Source organism: Gopherus flavomarginatus, chromosome 25 (genome assembly GCF_025201925.1).
Source record: "Gopherus flavomarginatus isolate rGopFla2 chromosome 25, rGopFla2.mat.asm, whole genome shotgun sequence".
NCBI classification, from domain to species: Eukaryota; Metazoa; Chordata; order Testudines; family Testudinidae; genus Gopherus; species Gopherus flavomarginatus.
The window spans coordinates 2013201-2026806 of NC_066641.1; the positions used below are offsets into that span (position 1 = coordinate 2013201).

At 57.5% G+C, this 13606-nt stretch overlaps 1 protein-coding gene across 9 annotated transcripts in view; it reads right to left on the bottom strand.

Moving 5' to 3' along the window:
• Positions 1-7576: 7576 nt before the first annotated feature.
• FMNL1 (formin like 1) overlaps positions 7577-13606 on the bottom strand; it is a 66324-nt gene continuing 60294 nt past the window's right edge. For 6 of the 9 annotated variants that reach the window (XM_050934894.1, XM_050934896.1, XM_050934900.1 and 3 more), the window contains 6 exons: positions 13013-13142; positions 12645-12808; positions 12091-12192; positions 11588-11677; positions 11096-11219; positions 7577-9453 (listed from right to left, as the gene is read on the bottom strand). In XM_050934894.1, coding sequence (XP_050790851.1) covers positions 9350-9453; positions 11096-11219; positions 11588-11677; positions 12091-12192; positions 12645-12808; positions 13013-13142 — 714 coding nt within the window. In that variant the 3' untranslated portion in view covers positions 7577-9349. Of the gene's footprint in view, positions 9454-10094; positions 10193-11095; positions 11220-11587; positions 11678-12090; positions 12193-12644; positions 12809-13012; positions 13143-13606 lie in introns of all 9 variants that reach the window. The other 3 variants (XM_050934895.1, XM_050934903.1, XM_050934902.1) reach the window with 1 other exon arrangement.

Consider the following 13606-nt stretch of genomic DNA (forward strand, 5'->3'; position numbering starts at 1 on the left):
TAGCATTGCTGGGGTTGGAACCTCTTTCCACAGAGCTGAGGAATTCCAAACCCTACTGCTTTGTCAACTGCAGCAAATTCATTGGCAGTGGGGACTCTGGTTCCTGTCTGTCCTCCTGGGGGGCAGGATTTTCTTTGTCCATAAAGAAAACTGTGGCATTATAATCAACACCTGACAGTGTGTTGCTGTGACATTACTACAGAGTGTCCCTAGTATACGTCTCCCCTTAGCCATTGTTTCGCATATCTGCTGCTCATCAGTAGGGGACAGTGTTCCAATTCACGTTGGTCCTGATCCGCATATCCGTCATTTGCAACTTAGAATACCGCAAACAGGTATGCGGATTGAGACTGATGTGAATGGAACATGTTCCCCTCTAGATGAGCAACTGATATGGGACAGAAATGAGTAGCCATGGGTGGGCCACACCCCACCCACTTAACATCCAGACCCATCCTGCCAGTCCCAGCTCTGCTTCCCTCTTCTTCCCCCCCCCCCATGCTTGCCCCAAGCCCGTGACCTGGGTGGGTGCAGGGGTGCACATTTTTCCATGAGCCCCTTGGCAGAGCATCTATTGCACCTTGCCTCCCTTCCCCCATGAGGCTGGCTGGAGAGGAGAAAGAGGCGGCCAGATTGCTCCTACCCCTCTGCCCCCCATCATTGCCCACCCACCAAGTGTCCCCTCCTGCCTATGCCACTGTTGTACCAGTGGGTTCCCGGTATCTGTCGCCCTTTTTAAGAACACAGCCCCGACGTAAACCAGGGACCTGCTGTACTGTCTGTCACCCCAAAAGTTGCTCATGCCTAAGGCTCCGTGTTTGTCATGGAAGTCAGCGATTCTGTGACTTCTGCAATGGCTAGTGCACCTGGCCTGGGGGCCCCTGGACCAGGCACACCGGCTGCTGCTGGGGCAGTCTCAAACCCCCTTGTCCCCAGCAGCAGGAGTTTGGGTGTGGGGAGGCTCAGGGCTGGCGGTTGGGGTGTGGGGAGGGGGCTCCCTGGAAAGGCAACAGCAACTCCTCTCCGTCCGCTCTTATCTCCACATGCTGCCTCCACCTGCAGGCCAATGGGAGCTGTAGAACCCGGGCTTGGGACGGAGCGGAGGCAGGACATGAAGCCAGGAGCTGGGTAGGGAGCCCACTCGCAATGCCCCCTGAGCTGAGCCGTGCTTCCCTCCACTCACCCCTGTTTTAGCCAGGGGTGTATAGTAAAAGCCATGGACAGGTCGCGGGCCTGAATTTTTGTTTACTGCCTATGACCTGTCCATGGCTTTTATTAAAAATATTCATGACTCAGACGTACCCTTACTCACGCCCACTGTTCTGTCACTTAGCCCTGGCCTACACTTGAGGGGGGGGATCGATCTAAGTTAAGCAGCTTCAGCTACGTGAATAATGTAGCTGAAGTCGATGTACTTAATCTGCTTACCGTGGTGTCTTCACTGTGGTAAGTCGACCGCTGATGCTCTCCTGTCAACTCCACCCACACCTCTTGTTCTGGTGGAGTACTGGAGTCACCAGCAGAGCGCTCAGTGGTCGATTATTGCGTCTGGTCTGAAGTGATAAATTAACCCCCACTGGACTGATCGCTGCCCGTCTCCAGTGGGTAATGTAGACAAGCCATTAAAGATTCTCATTCTGGTATATAAGAGGGGACACTACATAATTTTGCCAGTTTCTCCTTAGTAACTTCCACCTCTCTTTAACCTGTTGGTGTCAAACTCTGCTAAACACTAGAGCAAAATGCAACAGCCCTCAGTGTCTGAAGAGCTAGTGAGCTCTACATTTTACTTATAGCATTAATGCTGCTCTTCTTATGCTGGGAACTTATCTGAACCATGAGTTAAAGAGTAAACCCTTGTGAATCCAGGTAGGCAGGATGCGTATATCCTCCTGTGCTTTGGCACACCAGCATTAGCCAGTATCTCTGCCCCACGTCTTAAATCCGATGTTGTTCTCTTCATTGTCGCCTCGTATCATTGCACCCAACTTCCGTGTGACAATGCCCATTTGTCAGCTGAGCAGCCCTCTAATCTCCAGCTGACTGTGGACTTCCATTACTGATACTACCAGCCACTCGCCTTCCTTTGGAGTGTGGATCTGCTCTGTAAACTGACTTCATAAGGTGCCTGAGGGCACCATGTTTGCCTCACAAGGAAGAGATGGCTTTCCAGCTCCGACTCCACTGGCCTTGACTCTTGTTGCCAATGACAATCTGCTGGTGCAGCTTGGTTAAACCAGGTGAGATTCCAGATCCCTCCCCCTGCGGCTGGAGGGCTCTGCAGTGCTAACAGGAGTACAAGGTGGGGGAAAGCTTTCGTTGCTGGAATCAGCGGATCTGACTGATGCTTGCAGTTACCTGTCACTGTCCAGTGAAGAACCACAGCTTAGGGAAGAGAGGATGAAGGAAAAGCGAGAGCGGTGGCACATACCACTCCTTCCTGAAAGGGTCTAGGCAAAACTATGCCACTGAAAACAAAACAAGAAGCTGTTAGGGTGCTGGGTGCTACTTGGAGGGGTGGAAGCTGCCCTGTTTTCCATAGGGTTGAACTGTTTGTTGTACATGGAGACACTTTACAAAACTGAGAGTTTTTAAAAAATAACTTCAGATGCAGGTTGACCTGTCAATGAAAAGAATAAAGCTCTTTCTTTGTTCTGGTGGTCTGTGTAACTGGATTTGTCGGGTTCCTTTAGCTCTGCTGCTGCAGCGTCAGTGCGTTCCTGCAGGACACCACCTGATTTGGTTACAGAAAGTGGCTTGCAAACAGCTCCACCCCCTTTCCCATCCCACCAGGGCCATGCTAATCAGTTTCAGGAAGGGAAGTTCTTGGGAGGGGGAAAGGGGGCCTCTAACTGCAATTAGGCCTAAGCTTAAAACTAGCTCCAAGTCCCTAGCTCATGTTGGGTCATTTCTGCTGCAGCCTAAACCTCGTTGCAGGCTAGTCAAGCATTCTAGTGTTCCTTGGTGAGTAACATCTTCCTCGCGGAAGTGGCTGCTGAGAGGAACCTGGAGGGGAGTGATGTGAGGAGGAGGGAAAACCTAGGCTGGGGATCTTGAAAAAGGCTCTGACAGGGAGGTGGAGTTTAGCTGTGGAATTGGGGAAAGCCCTGTGCTTGAGATGTCTAAAGTAGGCTGGACAAGACCGTGCTAACCATACTGTGGGGCCAGTTCTCCTCTGCCAGGGAGTGGGAAGGTGAGCCACAGGAGGACTTCTCATTCTGTCACCTGCGGAAACCTTCCCAGGGTTGAGAATCTGCATCGTTTGGAGCCTCCTTCCTGCCCGGAGCCACCCCTTGTAACCCAGGTTTTGTTCTGCTCCAGGGGCCATGCCCTAGGCTGCTGGACACCAAAGCAAAGACTCCAACCATCCGCATATGAGGTTTTTTAAAATATACAGGGATAGCCTGGGCTGTTTGAATATTACCTCAGTATGGGATATCTGCACAGGGACTGAATGGGGCCGGAGCAGGAATGTTTGCAGGAGCTCCGATAGTGATTTTCCCCCCTTCCCTTAACTGTGTTCTCCCAGAATAACTCTGATGGTGCCATAACTCCAGCTGCTGTAGAATGGCCAGTAATGCTGACAGATCGTCACCACTGCAATGTGATTGGGGGGTGGGGTGGCATGGTGTATAGATGGACTTAACGTACTACCTCAAAGCTAATGCATGTAACAATCATGATGAAGCTGCAGCAGCTCTGTGAATACATGTGTAGGGTGCTGGGCTGGTGGGGCTTGCCCCTGTTGCCAGGGCTTCGTTGCTATTGTTACTCAAGATAGCTGGGTCAAAGCTGACTTGGGTATGTGTGTACGTGCTCCACTTCCACTTCCTGCTTGCAGTGTAGACACACACCCCTGGGGGGTGAAGGTTTGTCAGCAGTGCAGAATATTCTGCAGCAGGCTGGCAGGTGGCACCGCCCCGGTTCTGCAATCCCACTGCCTGAGTACGGTGCAGACGTCCCTAATGTGAAGTGTCAGCTGAGAACTTCCCTGCCCATTTGTATCACGGGATCACTGAGGGAGCAGTGTCAGCCTCCAGCTAGGGGAGGCGTCAAGCTGGTCGAAAGTGAAGTTGCCTCTGTAAGTGTTTATAAATCACTTCAGGGCCCAAATTGGCTGTGACAAGGCTGCACGGAAAGCAACTGCCAGGCATTGAACACTAGGCTCCTAGACGACCTGTCCAACTAAGCAACCTGTGAGGCCAATTCTCCTTTAAGTGAGTGTGTACATTGCACTGCAGAAGTCTATGTATGTGCAGCTGATACTGTTGAGCACTTTGGGTGCATAGACCCCCTCTGGGGGAGCATAGATGTGCCCAACGCTGCTCAAAGAATAGATACTGCACAGGGTAAGTAACCACTTCGATCAATGGCTGAGATGAGAGGAAAAGGCGTTGCTCCTACCAACCCGAGCACCAGACTTTGAGACCACTTCCAGTCAGCGCACACGCTAAGCCCTTAACAATCTGGATTGGGTTCAAAGTTAGCTCTGAGCAGTCAGCAACCTGCTGGTTCAGTCCACCGGTTCTGTCTTTTGATTGCTCGCTGACTGTGCATCTAGGAGCATGTTGTTGTGTTCCTTGCTCAGGCCAGTAGAGGAAGCCTGAAGAGGCTAGAAGGCTGTTTCCTAGTACCTGGCATGTGCTCAGCTGTACGTGATGCTGGAATTGGTGTGTTGAAAACACGTTCTACCCCAGCATCGTTACATGGTTTCTTGTAAGAGCCACAACCTGGAAGGAAGGTCGCCAGCTCTATAAAAGCTCTAAGTGGGGCTGAGCACAGGCCCTGTGGAGCTGATGGTATTTAAGTATCAGGTTAAAGGCACCGACTGACCTAGAACGTAGCACAGAGATGGTGCCCATCCTATGCATCTGTCCCAGGGGTGGGCAAACTTTTTGGCCCAAGGGCCACATCTGAGTAAGGAAATTGTATGATGGGCCATGAATCCTCACAAAATTGAGGATTGGGGTGTGGGAGGCGCAGGCTCTGGTGGGTCCAGAAATGAGTAGTTCAGGGTGCAGGAAGGGGCTCAGAGCTGGTGCAGGGGGGGAGTGAGGGCTCTGGGGTGGGGGTGGAGCTGGGGATGAGAGTGTTGGGTTCAGATGGCAGGAGGGAGATCACGGCTGGGGCATGGGAGGGGGTCAGGCGCCAGATGGCACTTACCTCAAACAACTCCCAGAAGCAATGGCATATCCCCTTTCTGGAACGTGGAGGTGTGGCCAGGCAGCTCTGCATGCTACCCTGTCTGCAGGCACCGCCCCTGCAGCTCCCATTGGTCCTGGTCAGTGGGAGCTGCGGAGGTGGCACTTGGGCTGGGGGCAGCATGCAGCACCCCTTGGCTGCCTCTAAATGTAGGAGCCAGAGGGGACAATGCTGCTGCTTCCAGGAGCCGCATGGAGCAGGACAAGCCCCTGACTGGAGTGCCGAAGTGGGGCAAGTCCTGGACCCTGCTCCTCGGCAGGACCTTGAGGGCTGGATTAAAAGGTCTGAAGAGCTGGATGTGGCCCTTGGGCTGTAGTTTGCCCACCCCTGATCTATCCAAAGGTCCAGCTGTTCCCTGGAAGTTGCTTTTCACCTCCACTGGGTATGGGAGGAATAGCTCAGTGGTTTGAGCATTGGCCTGCTAAATCCAGGGTTGTGAGCTCAATTCTTGAGGGGGCCACTTAGGGAACGGGGAGTAATAATAAAAACCTCAGGGAATTGGTCCTGCTTTGAGCAGGGGGTTGGACTAGATATCTGAGGTCCCTGATATTCTATGATATGATTCTGTGTGCCCATGGGTGGAGGCTACAGCTGTGCTGGCATTTCCCACTAGCAGTGTAGATTTTCTACAACTCTTTGAACACTTTGGTTGTAGCCTAAACCAGAGGTGTTTTGGTTTTTGTTTTTTTTTTTAAAGTTAATGTCTTTTTTACTAAACTCCTGCTGCTAGCTGGCTGGGATGGTGGAAGATAAATAGATGCTCAGTGGAGCAGTCACCGTCCTGCCTTCTACCAGCTTCCAATGGAAATATCTGACATGGGCCTGGCTCTGCAATGAAAGCAGGTGAACTGCAATGACTGGCCCCGGAGCGAGGGGTGGGCATGGCTGCGACAGTGCCTAGGCCACAAACTTCAGCCGAAACCAAGTCATTGTGCAGCAGAAAGAGGTTCCACGTCATCCTCTGATGAGTGCAGGGTGAGTCCCCCCAGGGTTATGCTGTTAGAACAATAAACTGAGCACCTCTCCTGCAGCCACATACAGATTCAGGCTTCTGTTTGTCCAACACGTGGCAATCGGCCCTTATGCCACAGCTGAGGGGAAAACACGGTTCCTTCTGGGGGGCTGGAGAGGGGGCTCTGCTGCACCAGGAGAAACTGGGACCGAGGACGAGAAGGGACCTCCTGCATCACTGCGTGTATCCCTAGTGCAAGCAACTGTCCATCTTCAAGAGAGATGCCTGAGCGTTTGGGCACAGACTGTACCCGATCAAGGGAAAAGCTAACGGCTGAGGCCTTTGGATGCATTCAAGCCTTTCCAAAGGATTTCTGTGAATTTTTAATACATAAAGGCAACGTAGAAGAGAAACTACCGCTGAAGTCGTGCCAGACTTTTGCTTTGACTGAGTGCTCCTGTTTAGGGCTAGGGCCAGCAGGTGCTGAATTCCAAGTGTCACACTCCATGAGCTAAGTAACCAGGTTCAGGACATACAGAACTTTGATGGGAGTAATCCCCTGGTGCGTATCTGGTACCTTGGCTTCTGCTATTGGGATCTGCAGCGCTGCAGTGTTTGTAAAACAGAAGAGCAGTGGTAGGAGCATAACTGCCCAGCAGGGGAAGGTTATAATCACACCGAAGACATGAAATTGGCACTAGCCTGTAACTTAGCTGAACCGAAGAAAAGGGAAACAATGGACTAAGGATCAGGACAGGAGCTGCCCGAGTGTGAGGGGCCCTAGTGTCTGGGACACTTACAAATAGACTGGGCCAGCAGGGCACTGGGCTGGGTAGCAGGAGGCCTGGGGTGGAACGCTGGCCCTGCTGATGACCTGAGGCAGGGCATATCTTCCCTCCTTGCTCTTGGTGGTTTGGGGCAAGAATGATCGCTGGAGGGGTGGTGCCCAGCACTGTCTCTAAGGCCATAGAGCAGCTGAGGCAGATAAATTGCTGGGTTCTCAAACTGCTCCGAACATGCCAGCAGCTCCCCTCCAGCCTGGAGGTCACCTCCCACTGGTAACTGCAGGAATCACTTATGTGGGAAAGTGTCTCCGCCGTACTGCTCAGCGGCGGCCGAGGAGTGCGCTCAGCGCTGAGCGAGTGATGCTCTCCCTGAACTGCCCCAGGCTTTGCCTTAAGCTCCATGCTCTGGAGTGTAGCTTTTCCCTGCTCCTACTTCACTCCCTGGAGAGACAAGGGTGGGTGAGGCAATATCTTCTCCGCTGGCCCAGCGGCGGTGGTGACAGATGTGTTTGAGTGCACAGAGCTCTGGGCTGTAAGCTCAGACACTTGTCTCTACCACCACAACGTCCCCACCCCCATCCTTGCATGCACCAAGGGACGGTGGCGACGTTTCACACGCTGGCCGAGGAGGCCGCACGGGAGCAGCCAAGCACTGGCGCCCTAGTGGGTTTATTAGCAGTTCGGCGCTGGATTAAACCAGGCCTCCCAGCCAGGATATAAAAATAATGTCTACAAAGGAGCAGGTCCAGTTTTTTCAAGGCATAGTATAAGTTACACATTCATTTCCCCCCCCCCCCCCCCTGCATTGTGATGAGTGGCTGTGAGTGATACCAAGCAGCTGGCATTTTGCCTCTTAATTACAGCAGGAAGTGCCCACAGCTCTGGCCGGGCACGATCCATGGCAGCTGTGAGCCCTGAGTCAGGGCACGGGAAGGGGGCTAGCACAGTGGTAAATGCACCTTGGAACTAAGGGCTCTGCTGTGCCAGCAGGCTCCTCTACTCCAGCAAGCAGGGGCCTGCGCCAGTCCAACAGCGAATGGTTCTGAGGCGTGAAACGCGGGGCTGGGGAGCTGCAGCACACAGGCCTCGCTGGAGCTGGCTGTGGGTTACACACTGGCGTTGCACTGCACCTGTGGTTGCTGCAGCTGGCCAGGTCCACGTGCCTGCGCTGCACCCAGGATGGCACAGCTGGCAAGAGGGGCACCCGTGCAGCCAGCTGTGTGTGCTTAGGGCTTTGTTAGACGTGCCCAGGCCAGCCTTGTAGCCCAGAGCCAGTTGGTCGGATTGTCACTCATTGCCTGGGAAAGGCTTAGCCGTACAAGGGGCTCCAGCCCTGCCCTGGGCATTGCGGGCACTCGGTGTGAGCTGCAGCACCAGCCCAGCCTGGGGGGGGGGGGGTTTGCAGCTGTTATGGGGAAAGGGTGACACCTTGTGGTGACATGAGGAATAGTGATGCTCTACCCCTGTTGATTGTCTTTTCTGAGCCTCCCTGGTTCCTGGGGATGAGAGAGGGGCTGCTCCCATGATCCATCCTGAGCCCAAGGCAGAACAGGGGCGTTCCCTCCCTCTCTCCCTCCTCCACACAGCGCAGCATAAAAAGAAAGCCAAGGAAGACATGTAAGAGCCATCCTAAAATACCCTTCCCCTGTAAGGTGACCAGTGAGACTCTTCGGGACAGAGGTGTGTATGTAAGACAAAGCCCCTTGGAGCAGGATGGCTGGTCAACCTCTTCCCACCTGCCACCCAAGAGGGTTTGTGCTCTCCCTGCCCTGTAGGTCCCCCCTGCAGCCAGAGCCTGGGCGCTCTGTCCTCATTACAACACAGAACAGGGCAGGGGGCAAGAAGCAAAGCAGTGTCAAGACCTATTGGGGGGCTGGGGTTAGGGTCAGCTCCCCGGTAGCCGGATGTGGCCAGTCAGGCCAGGGGAGGGGAGGTCACAGGACAAGATGCAGTCCATGGACTGTACCCCCAAGCCAGACAGTAGCTGCCAGGCCCCAGGAAGGCAGGGCTAGAACAGACCGTTGGTGCTTGAGGGAGACGAGGGATGGGAATCGCTATCGGGGCCCTGGTCAGCTCAAGCAGCTGCCACACGCACAACATTCCCCTCCCCCTACAGCCAGTGACTTGGCGGCTGCCTGGCCAGGGGGGAGAGCCCTGTGCCAGACATGCAGGGGGCAGGGCTGATTTGGGGGTGGGAAGGGTATGCATGGCACCAGCTGGCACTTGGAGCAGTTAAGCGGCTTGAAGCTGCGAGCAGAGATTCTCCCATTGGTGTGAGAGTCCTTGGTTCAGGCCAGTGGCCATGGTGGCCCAGTCCCTGTGGGTCACATCCACCCCTTCTCCCCTGGTGGGGCAGAGCGGCACTGCTGGCTGGCCTCCTCTCGGCAGGGCCTCGCTGTAGGTGGGGCGGTCACAGCGAGATGTCAGAGGTCACCTGAAGGGTCTGGCCAGTGGGTCGTTTCTTGGCGCTGCACCGGCCGGTGTCGCCGCGCCTGTATGGCTGGTTCCGCAGACCTGTGCCCAGAGAAAACAGCCTGGTTGGAGCCTGGCCAGCAAGGGGGAACCATGCAGCCCTTTGCACCTGCCCTGAGGGGGTGAGAGCAGCTCCCCTCACTGGTGCCTTTCACCCCCAGCAGATGCTGGGGCCACGGCCCACCCTGCCATGCAGCCGCTGCTGGCTGTGGGGTGGGAGGGGCCTTTCCCATCCAGCCAGCATGGAAGGAAGCAGAGCGCCAGGAGCCGGGGACATGGCTTCCTACCGCCATGCTTGCCCAGCAGGAGTGGGCCAGTGCCTCGCCGGGCCTCCACGCTCTGGGCTGGCGCCAAGGGAAGCATGCTGCCTCCTGCGCCGATTGGCGAGGCACCCGCAGCTTGTCTAAGCCTCTGCCATCCCCACACGGCCCAGGCCCAACCCTACTTAGCGTGAGTGCAAACAAGATCAAAGCAGCGTGGGCAGGGAAGTGACGCACAGACGGACGTGAGCCCCCAGCCTACTCGCGTACTGGCAGGGGATCGGGGCAGCCGAAAAGCATCGTCCTCCCTGAAGCGCCCCCAGCTCAGTGGGAACCGGCTGAATTCCCAGCAGGTGCATGCACAGGAATCTGCTCCCCCAGCCAAGGCAGGCCCAGGCACCCAGCTCCCCAGGCTGGCGTTACCTAGAGCTACAGGGGGCTCTCCTCATTGACGCTGGCCTCGCACAAGAGCCGGGACGAGCGCTTGCCTGTCCGGGCTGTGAAAGGAACTGTCTTCAGCGCTGAGCAGAGCGATCCGCCAGAGGCAGCAGAAGGGGGGGCAGAGACAGAGAGAGCAGGAGAGAGCAGCAGCAGGAGGTGAGGCCGAGGATGTGAGAGAGAGACCAAGGTGCATGGAGAGAGCTCAGCCCTGCCCAGCGGCCAGGAGCTCTGCTCGAAGCCGCTGCATCGAGCCCCCCACGGGCTGGATGACTTGAGCCTGCCCCCTCAGCTGCTGGGGAGGTCAGTTCAGCCCAAGCCCAGGGGATGGCTCCCCTGTTGGCACAGTTCAGGGAGATTTGAGGGGCTGGAGATCCAGGGGCGTTACAGAAAGGCAGCAGGGAGCCCCCAGGCAGAGACGCTCAGTCCTGGCCCTGGCAGCTCTTCGTACACGCTCATGCACTGCCAGCTACCAGTGCCTAGCACCAGCCTGCTGCACAGATGGGGGGACCCATCCCCAGAGAGGATGCAGCTCGCCCCAAGCATGGCAGTGCCAGAGCTGGGCACAGAGCCTGGGAGTCCTGACAGCTGCACCCTGCTCCAGCTACGGCACACCCTCCTCCTGGCTACGCAGCCCACTGGTACCTCCCAGGTGTCCACCCCCCTGAGCCCCAGGGGAGGGGACAGCAGGGGATGGTGCCTTGGGAAGCGAGGCTGGAGCACGGCCCTGTGATTGGCAGCTGGCTGCAGCAGTGGCGTGTGCCATATGGCGAAGTGTGGGAACGGGGGCGGGGGTTAGTGGTCATGTGACCAAAGAAAACTCATCACAGAGCAGTGGGCTCTTTCTGGTACCCACCTGGCCAGGCCCCCGCTCTGCACCAGCTGCTCTGGCTTTGGCCCAGTGGCTACGGTTAGTTCCCTTGGGCGTCAGCCTGTGGGTTCACGCCTGGGAAACCCTGCTGGTCTCTGGGTCTGTGCCCCCTTACCTGAAATAATATCTTCAATGGCGCCATCTCCTCCCTCGTAAATGAGAGGCTCCTTCACCAGCTGCTTCCTCTTCAGCTCAGCGATCATGTCCATCTGCTGGCGCTTGGCCTTGGGGACAGGAGACTGCGGTAGCCACCGTGGAAAGGAGAGAAGTTAGTCCCCTCAGCCACCTGGCCCCTCACAGACAGTGTCTCCTTCTGCACTTCACCCACCACAGAACTGCAGCCACCTCTGGGGTGGAGCATGGCAGCTGTGTACCAGCACATGGCAATGCTACACTCTGGGTTATGAGAGGAAGTGAAGAAGAATCCAATGGCCAGGGGAGGTTTTAGGGAGGCAGAACGTGGGAGCTGGCAAGAGGCTGGCTCTGACACCCCACCTCCTGGGAAAGGCACCCCAGGCTCCTGAACAAGCATGTGGGACAGGTGCCTGGTGTCATGGCTGTGGGATGATGTGGCGCCCAGCTCAGGGGGTTACAGCTTGGCTCGTACCTTTGGCTCCGGCTTGCTGGGGGAATTGGACTCCACTTCTTTGGCAGCTGCTTCCTCTTTCCTCCACAGCTCGATGTCGTGCTCCACTTTCTTGGGAGGAGAACGGTGTGGGCACTGGTTAGAGGGGCTGGGGCTCTCCACTCCACCGCCCCGGAGGCAGACCCACCCCGACTCCTGCCTGCGAGGGATCGCAGCAGATGAGCTTGCAAAGCCTGGCTGGAACTAGCCCTGCATGCTGGGCCCGGGGCCAGTCTTTGGGCAGACCCTGCTTGAGCCCCACATGGCCTCTGAGTGCCGTGGGGCTCTGTGCCCGTCCCTCATGGATCCCAGACCCAGTCCGCCCAGCTAACACGCCCTGCAACAGTGGGGCCCACTGGGTCCTTGCTGGCATAGGCCAGACCCAGCCAAAGCCGATTCCCAGGGCTGCTGCCGTCCTCTTGCCATGGTTACCACACGGGCTGCAGGGCACCGTGGCCTCTCCCCCCGGCCCCGGGCCCCTTTACCTTATAGGCCTTGACGAAGCGCACAAAGATGGGGAAGAACATCGTCGGGGGGCTGGTCTTGGGGTTCTCACCGAAGTACTCCACAGCTGACTCATAGGCCTCCTGCCAGCAGTGGGGACCCGTTAGCGCAGCCACCCCCAGGTAGATTCCTGGGCCAGGGTCCTGGAGGCCCCACTCCCATCTCCCTGCTCCCAGGCTGGCATGAGCCAGCTGGGGCCAAGGAGTCCTGCTCTGTCTAGGGGTGGACGGCACTACGCAGGAACGCTGCTTGCTTCCCAACCTCGCCCCCTCATCGTCCCCCTGACCCCCTTTCCCAACGGCGCTCCCATTGGAAGCCTGCTCCAGAGGCAGAGCCCCCCCAGCAACCCCACCTGAGCCCTCCCCCTGCACCGCCAACAGGCCCTGACCTTCCAACCAGGTCCCCTTCCGGGCCAAGTGCGCTTTCAGCTTGGTCCCCACACCAGAGCATCAGCCCCCCGCCCACCCCCCTAGGCAGACTCGGTCCAGCTCCCTCGCCAGAGCATCGGCCCCCCCGCCTGGGGCAACCCACCTACCTGGGCGGTCTTGCTGTCAGTCTGCAGCTTCTCCATCACCTCAGTGTTGGCCTTCAGGAAGTCCTTGAGCACCTGGCTGTCGTCCTGCCGCATGAATTCCTTGCGGGTCAGCTCCATGCCCCGCTGCAGGGCCCTCACGTCCTGCAACACGCTGTCCAGGGACACTGGGCGTGCAGAGGAGAACGGCGCGTCAGGGCTGCAGGGCCAGGGCTGCCCTGAGCTCCCAGTCCTTCCTTTAGGGCCCGGCTCCTCCGACAGGCTTCACGCAGCCCTGTCCAGATCAGGGACTCGGCCCTCCAGCTCCACCTCCCCAGGGCTCGGGCCTGGCCCCGCCTGCGGGCACTCTGAGCCCCCGCCATGCCCGCTACCTGAGCCCGCCTTGTCCAGGAAGTGCAGCTCGGTGTGGAAGCCCGTCAGCTCTGGGTACTTCTCCATGATCACCCGCACGATGTAGTGCAGCAGCGTCTGCTTCCGATCCGTTGACTTCATCTCCAGCAGCTGGCGACAGCAGAGTCAGGCTGGGGCCGTGCCCAGGTGGCCACCCCCAGAACCGGCACCCAGCCACCAGCCCCCTGCCACTCCCATGTGCCCGTGCCCAGCTGCCACCGTCTGCCCCCAGTGTCCCCCCCACCCATATCCAGCCACCACCCTCCACCCCATACCCAGCCACCACCCTCCACCTCCCGCCCCATACCCAGCCGCCACCGTCTGCCCCCAGTGTCCTCCCCACCCATATCCAGCCACCACCCTCCACCTCCCGCCCCATACCCAGCCACCACCCTCCACCTCCCGCCCCATACACAGCCGCCACCCTCTGTTCCCCGCCTCATACCCAGCCGCCACCCTCTGTTCCCCGCCTCATACCCAGCCGCCCTCCTCCTCATATCCAGCCACCACCCTCTGCCCCCTAGCCCATACCAGGCCACCACCCTCCACCCCTTGCCTCATACCCAGCCGCCACC